This window comes from Hippocampus zosterae, chromosome 16 (genome assembly GCF_025434085.1).
Source record: "Hippocampus zosterae strain Florida chromosome 16, ASM2543408v3, whole genome shotgun sequence".
NCBI lineage: Eukaryota > Metazoa > Chordata > Actinopteri > Syngnathiformes > Syngnathidae > Hippocampus > Hippocampus zosterae.
The window spans coordinates 14,717,834-14,734,842 of NC_067466.1; the positions used below are offsets into that span (position 1 = coordinate 14,717,834).

Here is a 17,009-nt window from a genome sequence, read left to right on the forward strand (position 1 = left end):
CGGCCGGGCACATGGTAAAAGGGTTCATTCACATCATCCGCGGGGGGGGAAAATAAAAAAAATCGATCTTCTGGACTCAAACGATGGCTATGTTAAGTGTCACATACACTAATTAATCGTTTATGATATTCACCCAAGCTGCTTTTGTGCTTGTGATTATAATAAAAAAAATTGTGGAAACACTCCCACGTGTGAGTATACCGCAGGCTCTCCGAACAAAAGAACCGGTGCTTACTAGGAGTTTTACAGACTCGTTGACTTCACTATGTCCAAGTCTCATTTCGAGTGTGATGTCGACTGGTCGCTATCGATACGTTTTGGATTTAAGGAGGAGGCGCCAGACGAGCACGCTCAATGAAATCAGTCCGTCAACCTGAATAGACTGAAATTGTCTTCTACTTCTGAATGCGCAGCTTTGGGAAAGCGTCTGTAAACCAGTCGTAGCATTACGAACGCGTTTTCGACCCGCACTGTTAAATTACACCGTCGCACACCAAGAGGTCCATGATTATTTGCAAACGTTACCAATTCCCACCATGCAGAACCCACATCAGCCAAGAACGAGTTTCTCCAAGCAAAAGGATCACAAGTGCGAATATAGATGACCTCCGACTGTGATTTCTCTTTGTAATTCTAGTACTGTAATGAAAATTTTAACGACGTCATCGGGCGACTTGACTTTTCTACACCTTCCTGGGTGTCAGCCGAAATTATGCAACCCCTAGCTAGCGCTTACACCTAAAACGGTATCAGATTCTTGGCTGTCTCCTTACAGCGTAGCCTGAGCCGCGAGCAACCTTCACGATAACACGACGCATGTTAACACCAGGAGTAAACAAGGCCTTGTGCTCTTTGGGTAATGGGTAAATTCGAGTTGTACCGGAGTGGGGAGAGTTTTGCCTCTGGAAGGAGCTGTGGCAGATTGTAGGTTGAGATCTAGACTCTTCCTCTGAATTGAATAGAAAGGAAGAGAAGCAGGTGGGGTTAAACTGACATTCGCATGGGCCTTGGGTTCATTATTCAGATGGACTGTGGAGATAGATTTTTTTTTTAAAGAACAAGAACCAGCGCAAAAAAGAAGTGGCTCTCCCAGTACCACTGTAATGAACTCATTCAATTACAAGCGCATAGATAGCCTATATGTTGATAAAAAAATGAGACTGTATTCCTAAAGTTGTACTATTACGAGAGAGTCAACATTTTATGTAGAAAATGTATGACATTTTATGTCATACCAGATGCCAAGTTTGACAGGAGTCATAATGAAAACAACAATAATAAATTCAAAATATTTGTGGCAAAAAATGTACAAGACTGAAAAAATATGCACAAAAAAACACAAGAACAAAAGAAAACTTTTAGAAATAATTGCAAAAAATATTTGCAATTAATGAAAACCAAGTCAAAATATAACAAAAACATGACATTCAAATGTTATAACTTTACATTCTGGAAACAATTGTTCACGTCATTTTTTTCATACATTTTTTTCTCTTCAGAAAATGCTAACAGGACTAAGCACTGATTATATTAATGCTATGAATAATTTTGTATCTTCCATCAAATGAGGATGTAGACAATTTAAGCATCCTGAGGAGATGATTCAGGCAAAAAAATAATAATTTAGGTCCAACAAATGACATAGGTCATTATTTTAGCATGGTAACAATAAGCAAAAACTTGTGAGTATACGAATAAATTTTACCCAAGTCGTGATTCAATTCAAATGCACTGCACATAAACGTGAAGTAAAATTATATTGAAATAGAAGTTTCGCAATAATCCTACAGATAAAATACAAACGTATTTAACGTGACCATTAAATACAACCGAACTGTACTTGGCCAATGAATCATTTGAGTACCACTCGAGGGAGCCCTCGTACCACATTCTGAGAATCACTGAGCTAATGACGAATTCCCTTGAAATGTGAACAGCTTAAATTTGAGGTGGTAAATGCATGGTTAAAAATATGTATGGGAAATATTTTCGATTCTATGAAAAAAATATTTAGTGCTGCATTCCTGAAAGTATATCCACTCACCACTTCTCGTTCAGGTGAACTGGGGCGCGAGCCTGGAAGACCATTCTTGGTGGGCGTTTTTGCTTCCTTTTTCGGGAACTGGAGTTTCTTCATGTCCAGCCGGTCTGCTGTGACCCACTCGTCCAGACGTTTATTGACTGTCAACAATCAATTGAGTCATCTCAGTGGTTTCAACCACAACGACTACAAGCCAAAATATACCGGTACTCACAGTCAATGTAGTGAACATAGTAGAGTTTTCTCCCGGAGACTTCCTTCACACTTAAAATCTCGGCCAATGCTAGACAACAAGAAAGAAATTTAAGATAAACAATAATTCGTTAATAAGTGCTCTCACTACAAACAAACATGATAATAAAATTCAGTTTTGATCACATTATTTGAACTTAAATTGAAGTATCATAACTACACAGTTTATACAGTTGACACTATGTATGGGAGTAAGAACGACTTTAAACAAAATAATATAGAACACAACCTGCAATCTTCATTACTGGTAAGGATGAGTGTTAAATTAATCCACTTAAAAGTGGACTGGATGGTGCCAGTGTCAAGAGGACAGTGATGCTGACACTGAAGCAGACGTCAAAACGATGCTAAGGACTCAAGCACTATATTCTAATCAGAAAGAAATATAAGAATTTCTACCAAAATAATACAGACCAAACGTCACACACTGTTTATTACTTACAATTAATATACAGATACGCAATATCAATAAAACTTGATCGGGACTATTTTTTGCACATAGATTACCGGTTACCGATGGCTAATTGAGACATACGCGCGTTTAGGATGTCCCGACTACGTTACGGGTTATTACGGATTTGTAACGACCGGCCGGGATGTCTTAAAAACAACCGAGGTCCGCTAGTTAGCATTAGCTGGTTTAGCATTTCAAAAAACAAGCGAACAATGCTTACGCCACTCGTCTTCATGTTCCTGGTTCTTACGCAGAACGGGAAGGCGGCAGCCCTCGACAATTTCAACCTGTCGGGAGAAATGGGTTCATTTGACGCCTGGCGAGTGAGCAACGACTGAAAAAGAAGAATACATCGCTCGGAGACTCACCGATGATCCACTGTCGGCCATTTTCGTCATCCTTGCGAGCTGGAGCGGTGTGTTGTGGGAAAATGACGCCGACGTCAAAGGTCAATAAACCGATCAAGAATACCTGACATGGGATGCGATAGGCGGAAGTCGCTAAACGAAACAGGAAGTGAGATACCTGGTTGTGAAATACAGTATACAGTACGTATGTTGATGTGAACCAAATATTTTTAAATCTTGGGTAACGTCATTTTCAGAAACCCTTTACTTCAAGTAATTAAAAAACTCATTGAAGTATTACAATATTACGTTTTGGTCTGTTCATTTTTTTGTCAGTTAATATCAGGTATGTGACAAATTTTCCGGTCTCTTTACATGTGCTCATCTGAGGGCTAAAAAGTTGAAAACAATTCACTATTTACAAGCAATGGCAAAGGTTATAAATGATGTTTATTATTAGAACAACTTTTGGGATATTATGTTTTTCAAATGAAAATAAAAGCAAACATTGAATGATACACAAATAATATCCGACAAAAATCGGCCGTCAAGACATTTGTACGTATGGTAATCTGTAGACAAATACATCACACATGACTGCTGACCTTTCACGTCTGTCAGAGCTAATAGTAACATGATAACTCAAAGTGTGTCAAGAGACAAACTGACTGACTTAAACATGCATTAGTATGCTGCATCTCTTCAACTTTCATAGTCCCTTAACAACTACTGCTGATACAAATCTACAGAATGATATTTTTTAACGTTTTGACAGGCCAATGATTTTTAGGAGGCGGTTTGGATTTTTATTGACTGAAGAAATGTGTCGGTGAAGGCTTATCCTAAGCATTTTCTGAGGTTTGGAAACAAATGAGAGAGCACCATGTTTTTAGAAGAGCATCCAGATGAGTAGACATAATTTGAAAGAGAGAAGGAAAATTCTTTTTTTCATTTTTGTTTTGTCTTCAGACCCCAAGATAACGACAACTTCACCACTTACTGCCTTGCTACTGTTTTGATTTCACCCCTCCCCACCGCCATCCTTTGCCCCGTAAACTGTTTTTCTACATCCCGCAGTGTCAGCAACCAGCTCGGGGTTTTGATCTAATTTAAGGATGGTGAAAACACTTACTGTATCTGTTGCGTTGGCAGTAAAACGACGATGCGATATTTCCTTTTCAGACACAATTTCCTGCACTTGAGAGGCAATTATCTTGATGCAATCTGGCAATCAAAGGCAGTACCCTCCCTGTGGCATTTAAAGTAGCATCGGCGTTATATTGGAGTTGCATTATTTTTGCTTTTACCCCTCTAAAGCTTCCTTGAACATGCACATTCAAAATGCTTTTTTACTGAGTGGCCACAACACAAAACAAAATGCATTTTCCTTGATGAGGTGTGTCATCTGAGTTACTATTGCACAATGCTGTTGGCAACAAATTAAAGTGCATCAATCAGGTTTCCGTTACAAAACGTACACGAGATGACAGTTGGGTGAGGACGTTGGACAATAAAAGGTCATGATGTTTTCTATTGCTATTAATAACACGACTCGGGGCCCCCTGCTACGGTGTTCTTTTGAACCAAAGTTCCAAAAAGCGAGTTACAGTTCTTTTCCTAGCTTTTAAACGTACACTTTTCACCTGAAAATCAAACGCATTCATGTCATTACAATTTTGATGGAATCATAAACAATACTGCAATTGTTATTTTCACGTACAGTATCCGTGCCTCCGTTCATCGATTGCATTTTACGGAAATCTAACAGAGTGATTTTTTTTTCACTCGTTAGCTTCTCATTCCAAGAAGCAATACTTGTTGGCTTTTTTCTTAGGTTGTACCAGCTGCGTGAACATGATAAGAGGCATACATTTAGTCAAAGCATACGTTTCGTCAAACGCGAAGCTATAAAAAAAAAGACAAATATCGTACAAATAAATAAGGTTCTAAAACAAATTGAAAAGTGCATTGTACTTGTTGTTTTTCTTTCTTTCACAGCATAACATATCCACTGTACAATCGTTGATTATATGCCTACATTATTTTTATACATTATAATTAGGATTACTAAGTAGCATCGATTGAATAAGAAATATTTCATAGCAAGTCTACAGGAAAATAGTTGCACTGCCCTGAAACAAGGATGCGTGCGTGCGTGCATGTGTGTGTGTGTGTGTGTGTGTGTTGAAAGAGAGACAGACAGACCAGCATGTATGGCGATATGAATTGTGTGCGCGCAAACATCCAGCACGGAAGCGGACAAAGCGTGTTTCGTTCTTGTTCAGAGGCACACGATCAGCCCAGCCGGCATTTCAAGTATCGAGCGTTGTTTTGGAAAACGGGCCTCAGTCAGACATCAGCAATGCCGAGTGATGGAGAGAAGAAAAGATAATTCCATCACAGCTCACGGGTGGGAGTGGAGGCGGGCAGGTCGAAGAATCATCCAAGTACTTGGACGAATTGCTTCAGAAGAGTAACAGCGACTAGACAAGCATCTCTCCTTTTTTTTTTCCTCTCCTCAACTATCCCCACCTGAGCTCCTGCACTTTTCTTAAGTGCAGCCAGTTCATTTAGCCTTCTGCATCAGGCTAAAAGCAGCAGTCACGTCTGTTTTTCCTTCAAGGTTGTCTCCCCCCCCCGCCCAACAAACAAAGAGTTATTGTCCCGCCGGCAAATGAGTTAGACACGCTAATGACATCTTTACACGTCCATCGTCCTGATTCATTCAATCATTCATGTTCACGGTGCGCCATAAGGCCCACCAAGAGGATCGGTCACGGTGGGCGGGGGGCAGGGGGGGGGGCGGGGGGGGGGGGCAGGCATTCTGTGGCAGTTGGTATGGTCGAGATTGTGTCCCCACAAAGGATACGCGGGATTCAAGGAAAGTGGGAAGCCGATAAAAGGTCTGGCACTTGAACTTTCTCCTTTCCCCCCCCCCCCGGTCACAACAGGAATGTATTCTTCTGGAAATATGGTCCAGCGTTTCAATTCAAACGCCAATCACTGGATTTCCTGAGAGTGGAAGATTACTCTCTCGCCATTGGGAGGCAAAAAGTACTTTGTGGGCCACTTTCCTTGGAAATAAGCATACAAGCGCATTCCAAGGTCAAGGGGTCAAGGGGTCAAGGGGTCATTCCGGATCCTTAGTTCAATTAAACATGCTTTCTGTAGCTTTTGTCATGGTTCATACGCATAGTGAAAGATGAGCAATGTTGCGGACTGTGATGACAACTGTAGAAGGAATCCAAGCAGCCTGGAGGGGGAGACAAATGGTGGGGGCAACTTATGAGGGGAAGCGACGCAGGAAACGTTCATGAATATCAAGCGGTTTCAAGGGTCAAGTTGAACCGAGGAGTTGATCAACGCTCAGACTTGAATTTGTAGCGAAGGACTAAGTAAGTGGCCAGTCTGAGAACCAAGAAGAAAACCCCCAACACCATGAAGTCTACGTAGAGCTTCGCATCCTCCACGTCAAGAAGCTGCAGGACCTCCTCCGGCTTTTGGAATTTACACACGAGGCCTGGACATTCGAGGTCAGTGCGGTTCATCCCGTAGATGGAGAGGATCACGCCCTCAAAGCCATACCTGGGAGCGGCAAAACGGAATGAGCATGCAGGAGAGTCTTGAACGCTCAACGATTGGGACGCCGTCAATAGTGAAGAAATCAGAGCAGACCTGACGTAGGATAAGTAGGAGCTCCACTGCAGGTATTTGGGAATGGTGTCAAAATTGACAAAGAAGCCAGAGAACAGGAGCACAGGTATGGCTGTGACCGGACCGACGAATGTTGCGACCTGTGGGGTGGAAAAATTAAAAAAATAAAATAAAAAATCATATGGTCTCCAACCTGTGGCTCCCGGGCCACATGTGGGTCTTTCATCCATTTGCTAGGGCTCTCTGTGACTTTATAAAATAAATAACTAGTACTTAATTTTTAAAAACACTTTGTTCATTTTTTTTAAATGCAATCCAAAATGTAAAGATTATGGTAGAATTTTTTTTTTGGTCACTCAAAATATGTGTTGGGAACTTGTTACTCATTTTTATTGAGCTACTTCACCCTCGGAAGGCAAACCAAAGCCAACCCCCCACCCCCCCAAAAAAAAGAAAAATAATTTCATTTCGCCAATACCAGAGAGGACTCAAAAAGACGCGGGGGGGGCGCCTTACCTGCAGAGACGTGGACGCAGCGCCAATGAGCAGCCCCAGCGACTGCGCTACCAGAGCCGTGGATGTGCACAAGGCCACGAAGAGCAGGTAGCGCCCAGCCTCCGCAGGCTGTTCCGTCATCCAGTACACGATACTGCAGTACATGATCGGACAAATCACCTGTGAGGGGAGACGATGCCGTCGTCATTCTTGCGGTTGTGTCTCATCCGAGGTCTGACACTGTCACGGTAAGACCGACTGGAAGTGAACTCATTCATGACCACCGAGTGTGAAACGCAACGTTACCTGGAACGGTACGTCCGCCATGGTTTTGGCCAAATAGTAGGCCTTCAGGCTGTACCAGTAGTTGAGGTGTTCCCTTACAAAGACGGACATCTCCAGAGGAACTGCGGGAGCAAAACATCGCCGAGTGACTTCACGGCTCTTTCCGGCGATTTCCGGGCCACGGGCGAGATATCTTACAGGTTAGAACGGTGGGCATGAGGGCGGCAAACATGAGAAAGAGGATGGAGAAGAAGAGAAAACCCGTGTTGTTGAAGACTTTACTGGCGTCGTTTCCAATTTTCAGATAGAGCAGACCGATCAGCACTCCGATGCACAGATGGGACATCACTCGGAGGTGAGTCAGCACCTATGAAAGCATGGCCAGCGCTTTTAGTTGAAAAACACTCCACCCCCCCCCCCCTTTGCCGATTGTGTCGCCATTTGATGACAACGAACCAAGCTCGCGTTCATTTGACACAAGGAAGTTGCTCAAAAGGAAGTTTTACCGTGTCCCTGCAGATTGTGATGAAGGTTCTTTTGAAGAGGATGCAGAACTGGGTGAAAGTACTGGTGGCAAAGCTATGCTTCTCGAGGGTCCCCGTGTCCTGGGAAGAGAGGAAACGGACCAATCAATTTCCCGACGGTTTGCGAATACACATTTGAAGCCTTTCACGCGCCGTCCACCGTCGCTGTCCCTGAGTGGGTTCAAGATAATTAGAAAGAAAACAGTGCTGGTGTTTTCAATTAGCATTTTTGGCTAATTGTGAGTTGCAAAACACCCGCTTGTACATCTAAACAGGCATTCAGGAGCTCTTGGCGCATATTTTATGTCAACTTGTCAAAATCGTCGGCTTTCGAATGCTCCTGACTGCAATCCGATTAAAAATTGCAATTTCCAGTCTCGCTTCTTCTCGGACGCGAACAAAAGCAAAACAAAATGACTTCTCCTTTTGTTCTGTGTTTGGAATACTCCGTTTCTATCATCCTGCACTCGACTCGTCAATTCCGTCGCGCGGCGTCAATGTCCAAATCCCTCACGCTGTAGCACTGAGAGGGACAGGACGAGTCACTCTTGTCTCTCGAGTTCTTCTTGCCCTCCTCGGAGCAGAGTCCACCCTGGACCGCCTCGAAGAGCACCGGGTTCAAGTCGCCGTACTCTCCCGACGCCACCTCGATGACTGGAAGGGAGAGAAGAAATGTCATTTCATTGAAAGCCCGAAAGACGCTTTCACATCGAGCAGTATGCGAGGAGACTCGACCACTCACTGAAATCTGCAGGATTGTGATACGTCGGGCAGTGGAGGCCAAGGTTCTTCAGATAAGGGATGAGGTAAGGGACCGTGCCCTTGTAGATGCACTGACCTTGACTGAGGATGTACAACTAGAAGACACAAGAGCGGTTTTTACACTCAAAGGCGTTCACTCCAAAGTTGTAACTGCATCAAAAATGAGACGGAGAACCGCAGCAGAGGCCGCTAATAACTAGATGTAAAGAATTTATTTTCTTTTTTAAACTTACTTGATTTTCCCGTAAATAAAGTAATTATTTTCTGTATAAAAATTAATCTGGTGTTCGAAAAGTCTTTTTTCAAACTTGAGTCTTGAAAAAGAAGGGGGTCGTCTTATAATCAGGGCCGTCTTAGATAAGACGAGATAAGACGAGATAAGACGTGATAGGACGAGATAGGACGAGATAAGACGAGATAAGACGAGATAAGACGAGATAAGACGAGATAAGACGAGATAAGACGAGATAAGACAAGATGAGACAAGATGAGATAAGATCAGATAAGATCAGATAATATCAGATGAGATAAGATAAGATAAGATAAGATCAGATAAGATCAGATCAGATAAGAAAACCTTTATTAGTCTCGCAATTCACAGCAACAAAGTTATGAAAGGAAGAAGGAAGTAGAACAACAAAATATAGGAGCTGCTGGGAAGGCAGCCACTCTCACTGCGCCATTTTGAAGTCAAAATAACAAAAATATTCGAGCCGGTACGGTATTTTTGAACAGGTAAAACAAGAAGCCTGAGCGACAACTCCCCCTGCTCTCGTTGTCAGATAGCATGACTCAGGCTTATCCCCGCGCCGGCTAATAGAAAGAAAGCAGCGCAGCGCAGGCACTCGGGTTACCTTATCAAACATCTCAAAGAGCTTGGCACTCGGCTGATGAATGGTGCAGATGATCGTTCGTCCCCCCTGAGCCAGCGACTTCATGAGGGAGACCACCTGGAAGCACGAGGCGCTGTCCAGACCGCTACATGCGACACACAAACGAAAAAAATAAGTGGCAACGCTCGAATGAGGAATCGCGTGGAGATGACACAGATGGGAAGGAAAGGCGAGCTTGTAACCTGGTGGGCTCGTCAAAGAACATGACGGGAGGGTTGTTGACGAGCTCCAGGGCGATGGCCAGTCTTTTGCATTGACCCCCCGAAAGAGAGTTGGTCCGGGTTTGAGCGCAGTCCAAAAGCCCCAAAGCTGTCAGAATCTCGTGCACCTGAAACGGAAGCCACATGCTCATCGCTGCGCAACTCTTCGATCGCATAACACCCGACTCAACCGTCAAACTGGAATTCGATTCATTCAGACTCACCAGTTCCTTTTTGACCTGCATGCTCTCGTTGAGTTTCAGATTGACCGAAACCTATAAAGGAAAGAGAAAACAGCAATCGGGCACATCCGGCGCTTGGACGCCGAACGAAAAAAAAAAAGAAAAACTCGCAGAAGTGGACTCACCATCATGGCCTCCCTGGTGGTCAGATGCGGCAGGAGCATATCATCCTGCATGATGTAGCAGGACATCTTCCGGAAGGTCCTCAAGTCCCTCGGGCGGCCATTGACCAGGATTTGACCCTTCATGCCCGTCTCCCTGCACCCAAACGCAAACTATGAGCACCGGTGCAAATGTCACTCTTGCTAAGCAATCTCCTCTCACCTGTATCCCGCCAAAATATTCATCAGGGTGGACTTCCCGGCTCCGGAGGGTCCCATGATGCCAATCAGCTCTCTGCTGTTAAATCTTCCGGATAGACACTTGAGGAGAGCTTTGTAACCTGAAGAAGAGGGGAAACAACCAATTACCGTATTGGCCCGAATATAAGACGGCCCTGATTATAAGACGATTTTCAAGACTCAAGTTTAAAAAAAAAAAAAAAAAAGACTTTTTGAACACCAAATTAATTTTTATACAGAAAATAATAACGGTACATCTGAAACAAATGATGGTAGTGATATATTTGAGAGAAAAAGCATGTTATTTGGCCTCATTCAAATCTTCTTATCTGAAGATTTAAATATGTAAACTAAAGTGCAATCACATTCGTAAATGAATGGCTTCTGGTTTTTGAAATGTCAATTGCATCATAACTTCTCCTCAACTACCGGTTAACCTGCCCGATCTTTGACCCACTTTTCTCCAGATTGTTGCGACGTTTCTCCATTTTCTGTTATCTCTTCTATTATTTTCTTCTCTTTTCTTTCTTACTGCTATTTTTTATTTCTCTTTTTCGTGCTACCGCTATTTTTATTTTTATTCTTCGTGACAGTGATTCACTTTTGGCCTCGGGAGTCAAGTTCAGCATTCGCTTCAATGATATCTGGCGCCATCTAGCGTCGTGAATGGGTATAATGTCTAGACCCCGAATATAAGACGACCCCCCACTTTTTCAGTCTTATTTCAATGCAAAAAAACACCGTCTTACATTCGGGCCAATACGGTACTATCGCTGCGTGATTTTCACAAACTTGAATAATGACATAAAGGACCGAAGTCATCATAAATGACTCCAAAACGTCAGAATTAAAATCCGCCATAAACGTTGACATGAAGCAATAAAATGGGAAAGTCAGCGGTTTCCTCGATCCCTGTTGCGAGGGAAAACGTTTCTTCCTTTTTCTATGTGCTGCATACTGATGATCCAGACTTTTGCTGTCGCTCGTGCATGATAATGCTTTTATCTGTGTGACACTGCGAGGACATCTTGATCACCGTGTCTCACTCCGGCCATATGGCGGCGAGCGCAGCTCGATGTATGGAAAAAATAAAAAAATCAACCAAAGTCAAAAACACAAGCACACAATCCCGAAATGCCTGTGGGAGTTTTTTTTAATCGCAAAATTGCCTTGCCCTCATTCATATTGTGTGGCGTTCCCCTCTCAAATCATGAGTCGGTGATCATTGATTGAAAAAGAACATGTGACTGATTTGTTAAATCAGCGCGGCAAAATAAAGCCTGATTTCAGTTGTCCTTCCAGGAGCGCGACGCTCTGCCTGACTCACCAGGCAATCAGTAGTTGCTATTGCGAGGGCAATGCTAATTCTGATCAGATCAATTGATTGGCAGGTACACCACATGAATTTTGTGGCATTAATCAAGCTAGCAGCTTTTTCATACCTCCCCCCCAAAAAATATTTAAGGATTCTCGCGCTAGCCGACCTCTTCCACAAGTCAATGAGAGTGACCTCCCCCAGGGTCGAAGGTCATTCTTGACACGGAATCGGGGTTGTATCAACTTTGAGCTTAAAAATAAAAGGACAAATGACTCTCGCCGCCAAACGTGGCGCTAATGGCAGCCCGGCAGCCTCGCACATCACTTCAACTCTTTAACTGCCCTGCCGATAAAGGAGAGAACGCAGCATTAAATCCACCGGGCAGGATGATGCTTTCCGCGTACGGCCCATTGGCCGCGGTCATCTCTCGGAATAACTCATAAAGCGGCGTCGGCGAGCTCAAGACTTCTGCTCTGTTCATCGCGTCCGACGTAACGTCTCTTTTGTGCTCCGGTGTACCAACTGGAGGTGGGCAGTTTGGGTTCAGCGGTCATTTACTGAGAGAATTTGACAAAGCAGGCAGCCCGGTAGTCCAGTGGTTAGCGCGTCGGCTTCACAGTGCAGAGGTACCGGGTTCGATTCCAGCTCCGGCCTCCCTGTGTGGAGTTTGCATGTTCTCCCCGGGCCTGCGTGGGTTTTCTCCGGGTGCTCCGGTTTCCTCCCACATTCCAAAAACATGCGTGGCAGGCTGATTGAACACTCTAAAATTGTCCCTAGGTGTGAGTGTGAGCGTGGATGGTTGTTCGTCTCGGTGTGCCCTGTGATTGGCTGGCAACCAATTCAGGGTGTCCCCCGCCTACTGCCCGAAGACGGCTGGGATAGGCTCCAGCACCCCCCGCGACCCTAGTGAGGATCAATGGATGGATGGATGGATGGAATTTGACAAAACGCAGACTGGGAGCCTAGTTTCTGAAAGACTTTGCTTCGTTGGGAAAAAAAAATAGCATTTTTTTTCTTCACACATTCTCCGCACGATGAGCCGAGGAACCCGTCGAGACAACACGAGCAAAAACACTCTTGACTTCTGCTGTGTACTCCCTGTCTGATCCGTTCTGCTCCATTTGACCAAAACCACCCCCTAAAAAATACTCTACATGGGACAACACACCAGGGCCTGCAAAGGAATAATGTCCGGCCCCCTTTCAAGTGCGCGTGGAACGCCCCCGCCTTATCAAACCCACATAGGAGGTAAACATCAAGATCAGCGAGGGTAGATTTGTCGTTAAGTCACGATGACCTCGCGTCGGACATCCTTTCATCATAATGAAGGGCGCCGCCTTTCAATGGCGTCCATATTTCACGGCCAGATCAATCACGTCCGACTCACTGACGACGCAAGGAAAAAAAAAACAGATGCGTCAATTATTTACTATGAGCGTTGGCGCTTGCGTGTGCGCAGGAAGACGAAAGCGAATTGCGCACACGGCGGGGCAAGAAATAACGAAACAGCGAAACCAGCCGGTGATCAACATCCGTCACTTTCGCTGCACTGTACCTCTCCTCCTCCACCAGGGACCCTCACGGATGGTGTAAGACAACTCATTAAACTCCAAATCCACGGCGGAGCGACGTGGGAGGTGGGTGAATCGCTGGGCCTCGGTGATGTGATTTTCCACTTTCTTCAGGTGGGTGAGCAGGGGCGCTTCCGGAGGTGCCCCGCTGTGAACTTTGGTCTCCTCCATGGGGATGCTGACGGAGACCCCGTCCGTCTTTTCGGCCATTCTGAAAAAGAGGCGCGGGCGAAATTTAGCTTGCGCGTTTTAATCGACACCGTCTTATGACTTGAAATACGAGTTTGTCATTGTGACTAAGGCGTGCATGTTAAAGTATTACACCGCACCATCACAAAAAAAAAATAAAATAAAAAAGTCGAACCTTGGGTGATGCCGTACCCTTGCCAGTTGACTTTTACAGCTTGAGAGCTATATTTTTGACCCTGGAAAAGGTTGCAGTGGAGGACACCAGTGCTGTCAATTCATAAGGCACGTTAGGACGGAGAGTCCGTACCGAGAGGCACAAAAAAAAAAAGGCCCTCTCCACCGCTCGATTGCTGACAGCACAAACGGAAAAATCGTTCTAGAAAATGCATTCTTAAGCATCTTAGATAAGTATAACGGGTATGTTACAGAATGTTGCAGCACACTTCTACTCCCCCTGAAAAGGACAATAACAAACTAAAACGGAATTGATAGCAAAGGAATAAAAAATAAAAATAAAAATAAAGGGCCTGGTTATATTTATGACAGTTTTTCATGTTCTTGCATTGGAGCTCGTTTGATTTTTCAAGCAGAGCCAAATCAGAATCAGAATCAGAATCAGAATCATCTTTATTGGCCAAGTATGTAGAACACACAAGGAATTTGTCTCCGGTATAACACGCTGCACTAGTATCATCGTAAACAACAAAATCATTGAACCATTTTAGAGTATACCAGTAGTTTTGTAATACCATTTTGTGGTGCAAGAAGAATCATTTGGGAACATCTATGAAATGAACACAAAGGGGTCAGTTGGAAAATAGAATGCGAGGATCAATTGACTCCCGTCGAGGGAATGATTAGCCGACGAGCCTCACCAACCGGCGCCGGGTAAAAAAATGAGTCACCTTGTCAGGAAAAAACGGCGCTGGGCATGAGGCGATTATCGTTAATTGCGTTAACGGGCTGCTCGAAGGCGTTAAGATTGCGACGGTTAAAAGCTGAGGTTCGCTTTCAGTCTCGCTAATTGAAAAGGCCCATCTGTGATATCTTTGCCATACTTGCGCTGGATTTGAACTCCAAACATTCTGCTAGCGGATATCTTTCCAGTGCCATCCTCAATTAACTCTATGTAGTTCAAGAACCTTTTTTTTTAAAGTTAGTTGAGAATGCTTTGCTTTCAGATACACACGACTTAATTGACACTATTTGAGGATCATATCTCGCAATAGAATCATTCATTCATTCATTCATCTTCCGAGCCGCTTGATCCTCACTAGGGTCGCGGGGGGTGCTGGAGCCTATCCCAGCTGTCTTCGGGCAGCAGGCGGGGGACACTCTGAATCGGTTGCCAGCCAATCACAGGGCACACAGAGACGAACAACCATCCACGCTCACACTCACACCGAGGGAAAATTTAGAGTGTTCAATCAGCCTGCCACGCATGTTTTTGGAATGTGGGAGGAAACCGGAGCACCCGGAGAAAACCCACGCAGGCCCGGGGAGAACATGCAAACTCCACACAGGGAGGCCGGAGCTGGAATCGAACCCGGTACCTCTGCACTGTGAAGCGCACGTGCTAACCACTGGACTACCGGGCCGCCCTCTTAGTAGTAGTTCAAGAACTTTTTTTTTTTTTTTTAGTTAGCTGAGAATGCTTTGCTTTCAGATACACACGTCTTAATTGACACTATTTGAGGATTGTATCTCGCAATAGAATCTTTTCATTTAATTCTATCTGATTCTACCATTGGCCCCTCATAGTCGTGACTTATTTCCCATTGGTTGACGTAGCAGAAATCACACGTCTCCACTCTTGAAAGTGAGCCGTGCGTGCATCCATGTCGGGGTGTCATATGCCCAGTGCACCTTTAAAAGTACGAGAAGAAAGGTTGCAGTGCTCATAAGGCTTCCCGAAGGCCACGCCATTGACCAAACGTGCACTGCAGCCAATCCCGTCTCGCACCAGGCGTAGTAAAACATGCTCACATGAAGAAACCTTGACCACGGCTCTTTTATTGATCACCACGCCATTAGTGAATTTCCATTACCAGGCTGCATATAGGCCCTGTAAAAAAAAACGGACTTTAATGGCTTCTTACTCAGATGAAGGCGCCCCGCCTGTTATGTCATGCGTGGCACCCATAAGCGGGACACGTGAGCGCGTGCAACCCCCCTGCGAGTAAAAGTTCACTAGAAGGGTGAAATAGGCTTATAAGTCAATATCCATACATCTTTTTTTTTTTTGAAAGTGTTTATCCTTGCGTGTGAGTTGGAGCCCATCCCAGCTGACTTGACAAGAGGCGGAGTACACCCTGGATCGGTTGCCAGTCACCTGACAAATCATTCCCACTGGCAATTACACTTATGGACAATTTCAATCAACTAGGAAGTGTGTTTTGGGAATGTGGGAGGAAGCCAGAGCCACATCATCGCGTGGGTAGAATATGCAAACTCCAAACTAGAAGGCCTAAGCCGGGATTCGACCCTCAGTTTTAAAAACTGTGAGGCAGATGTGCGCTAACCACACTCCACCATTCCACCCCTTCTTAATTATTATATTTTATAATTAGCTGTTCTGCACGAGTACGGGTGAGCAACTATCAGCATGCAATTTGACAAGTAAAGTGCTCTTAAGAGCTAAAAGAAAAAAAAATGCACTGTGACATCTACTCATTCCGAATGTTTGAAATAAGGCCACGCCAAACGAACAGAAAAAGAAATTCCTTCACATTGCTGCATCCCACACGCGCTGCACTTACTTGTTGTTGTGCGCCGAAACGAGCAAGCGAGACGCCTGTTTTCCCTCCCCGGGTGGGATAGCAACAGTCCACAGGAGATCCCTTCAGAAAAAAGCCCCCACAACACAATCCCAGCAAATAGTCCCAGCCGGCGCGTTGATGGCGAGTCCAGGGCAAAAACAATCCAGTTGGTTCGCGGGGGCAAAAAGAAGACGGCCGCTTCTCGTCAAAAGACCTCCTGGGGTGCGGCAGACGCTCATGGTGTCATCATCATCATCATCCCGCATGCTCCGCACAGGCAACTCCCGAGATGAAAATCATGTCCGGCGGAAAAACTGTGGCTGCGGCTCTCCATCAGATCACCGCCGCTTTCTCTTCGGACGTATCCATCCGCTCCGAGCCCGCGTCTCCAATACTCACTCGACGTTTGAGATGGAGGATGAGGACGGGAGGATGGTTGAGTAGCCTCCGGGCCGGCTACTAGAATGCAACTCAAGTGCTGCAACAGGAACTCGACGTGCGGACAGTCCGACGGGTCGGTCTGTGAGCTTGTGAGAGATGCGCGGGGTGCGCACGCCGGTCTGCGAGGTTGCAGGGCGTTGCTGCTGCGCGGAGAAGGGGGGAGAAAAAAAAGTCGATGAAAAAAAAATAATAATATTACTCAGTTTGATTGCATCCAGCACGCTGATGAACAATTACATCA

The 17,009-nt window shown here is 44.8% G+C and overlaps 2 protein-coding genes across 5 annotated transcripts in view; both read right to left on the bottom strand.

Annotated features, from left to right (window-relative positions):
• LOC127588699 (histone acetyltransferase KAT5) overlaps positions 1–3,221 on the bottom strand; it is a 7,995-nt gene extending 4,774 nt beyond the window's left edge. For 2 of the 4 annotated variants that reach the window (XM_052047523.1, XM_052047522.1), the window contains exons 1-5: positions 3,116–3,221; positions 2,968–3,034; positions 2,256–2,324; positions 2,045–2,181; positions 881–949 (exon numbers count right to left, since the gene is read on the bottom strand). In XM_052047523.1, coding sequence (XP_051903483.1) covers positions 881–949; positions 2,045–2,181; positions 2,256–2,324; positions 2,968–3,034; positions 3,116–3,145 — 372 coding nt within the window. In that variant the 5' untranslated portion in view covers positions 3,146–3,221. The remainder of the gene's footprint in view (positions 1–880; positions 950–2,044; positions 2,182–2,255; positions 2,325–2,967; positions 3,035–3,115) is intronic. The other 2 variants (XM_052047525.1, XM_052047524.1) reach the window with 1 other exon arrangement.
• Positions 3,222–4,324: 1,103 nt separating this feature from the next.
• On the bottom strand, positions 4,325–16,991 carry abcg4a (ATP-binding cassette, sub-family G (WHITE), member 4a). Its single transcript, XM_052047521.1, has 15 exons — positions 16,328–16,991; positions 13,364–13,590; positions 10,474–10,591; positions 10,275–10,407; positions 10,132–10,182; positions 9,890–10,035; positions 9,669–9,792; positions 8,795–8,909; positions 8,567–8,706; positions 8,035–8,133; positions 7,727–7,895; positions 7,550–7,650; positions 7,265–7,423; positions 6,770–6,888; positions 4,325–6,679 (listed from the first exon to the last, which is right to left on the bottom strand). The coding sequence occupies exons 2-15, from the start codon at positions 13,587–13,589 to the stop codon at positions 6,454–6,456; spliced, it is 1,926 nt and encodes a 641-aa protein (XP_051903481.1). The 5' UTR covers position 13,590; positions 16,328–16,991; the 3' UTR covers positions 4,325–6,453.
• Between the last annotated feature and the right edge of the window lie 18 nt (positions 16,992–17,009).

What these genes read in the sequence shown, in the direction of transcription:
- abcg4a (XM_052047521.1), bottom strand. Translation starts at nt 13,589, where the DNA reads ATGGCCGAAAAGACGGACGGGGTCTCCGTCAGCATCCCCATGGAGGAG. An exon ending in TCACAATCCTGCAGATTTCA is followed by an intron (nt 8,707 to 8,794) that starts GTGAGTGGTCGA and finishes TCTCCCTTCCAG; the next exon opens with TCATCGAGGTGGCGTCGGGA. An exon ending in TCACAATCTGCAGGGACACG is followed by an intron (nt 7,896 to 8,034) that starts GTAAAACTTCCT and finishes ATGCTTTCATAG; the next exon opens with GTGCTGACTCACCTCCGAGT.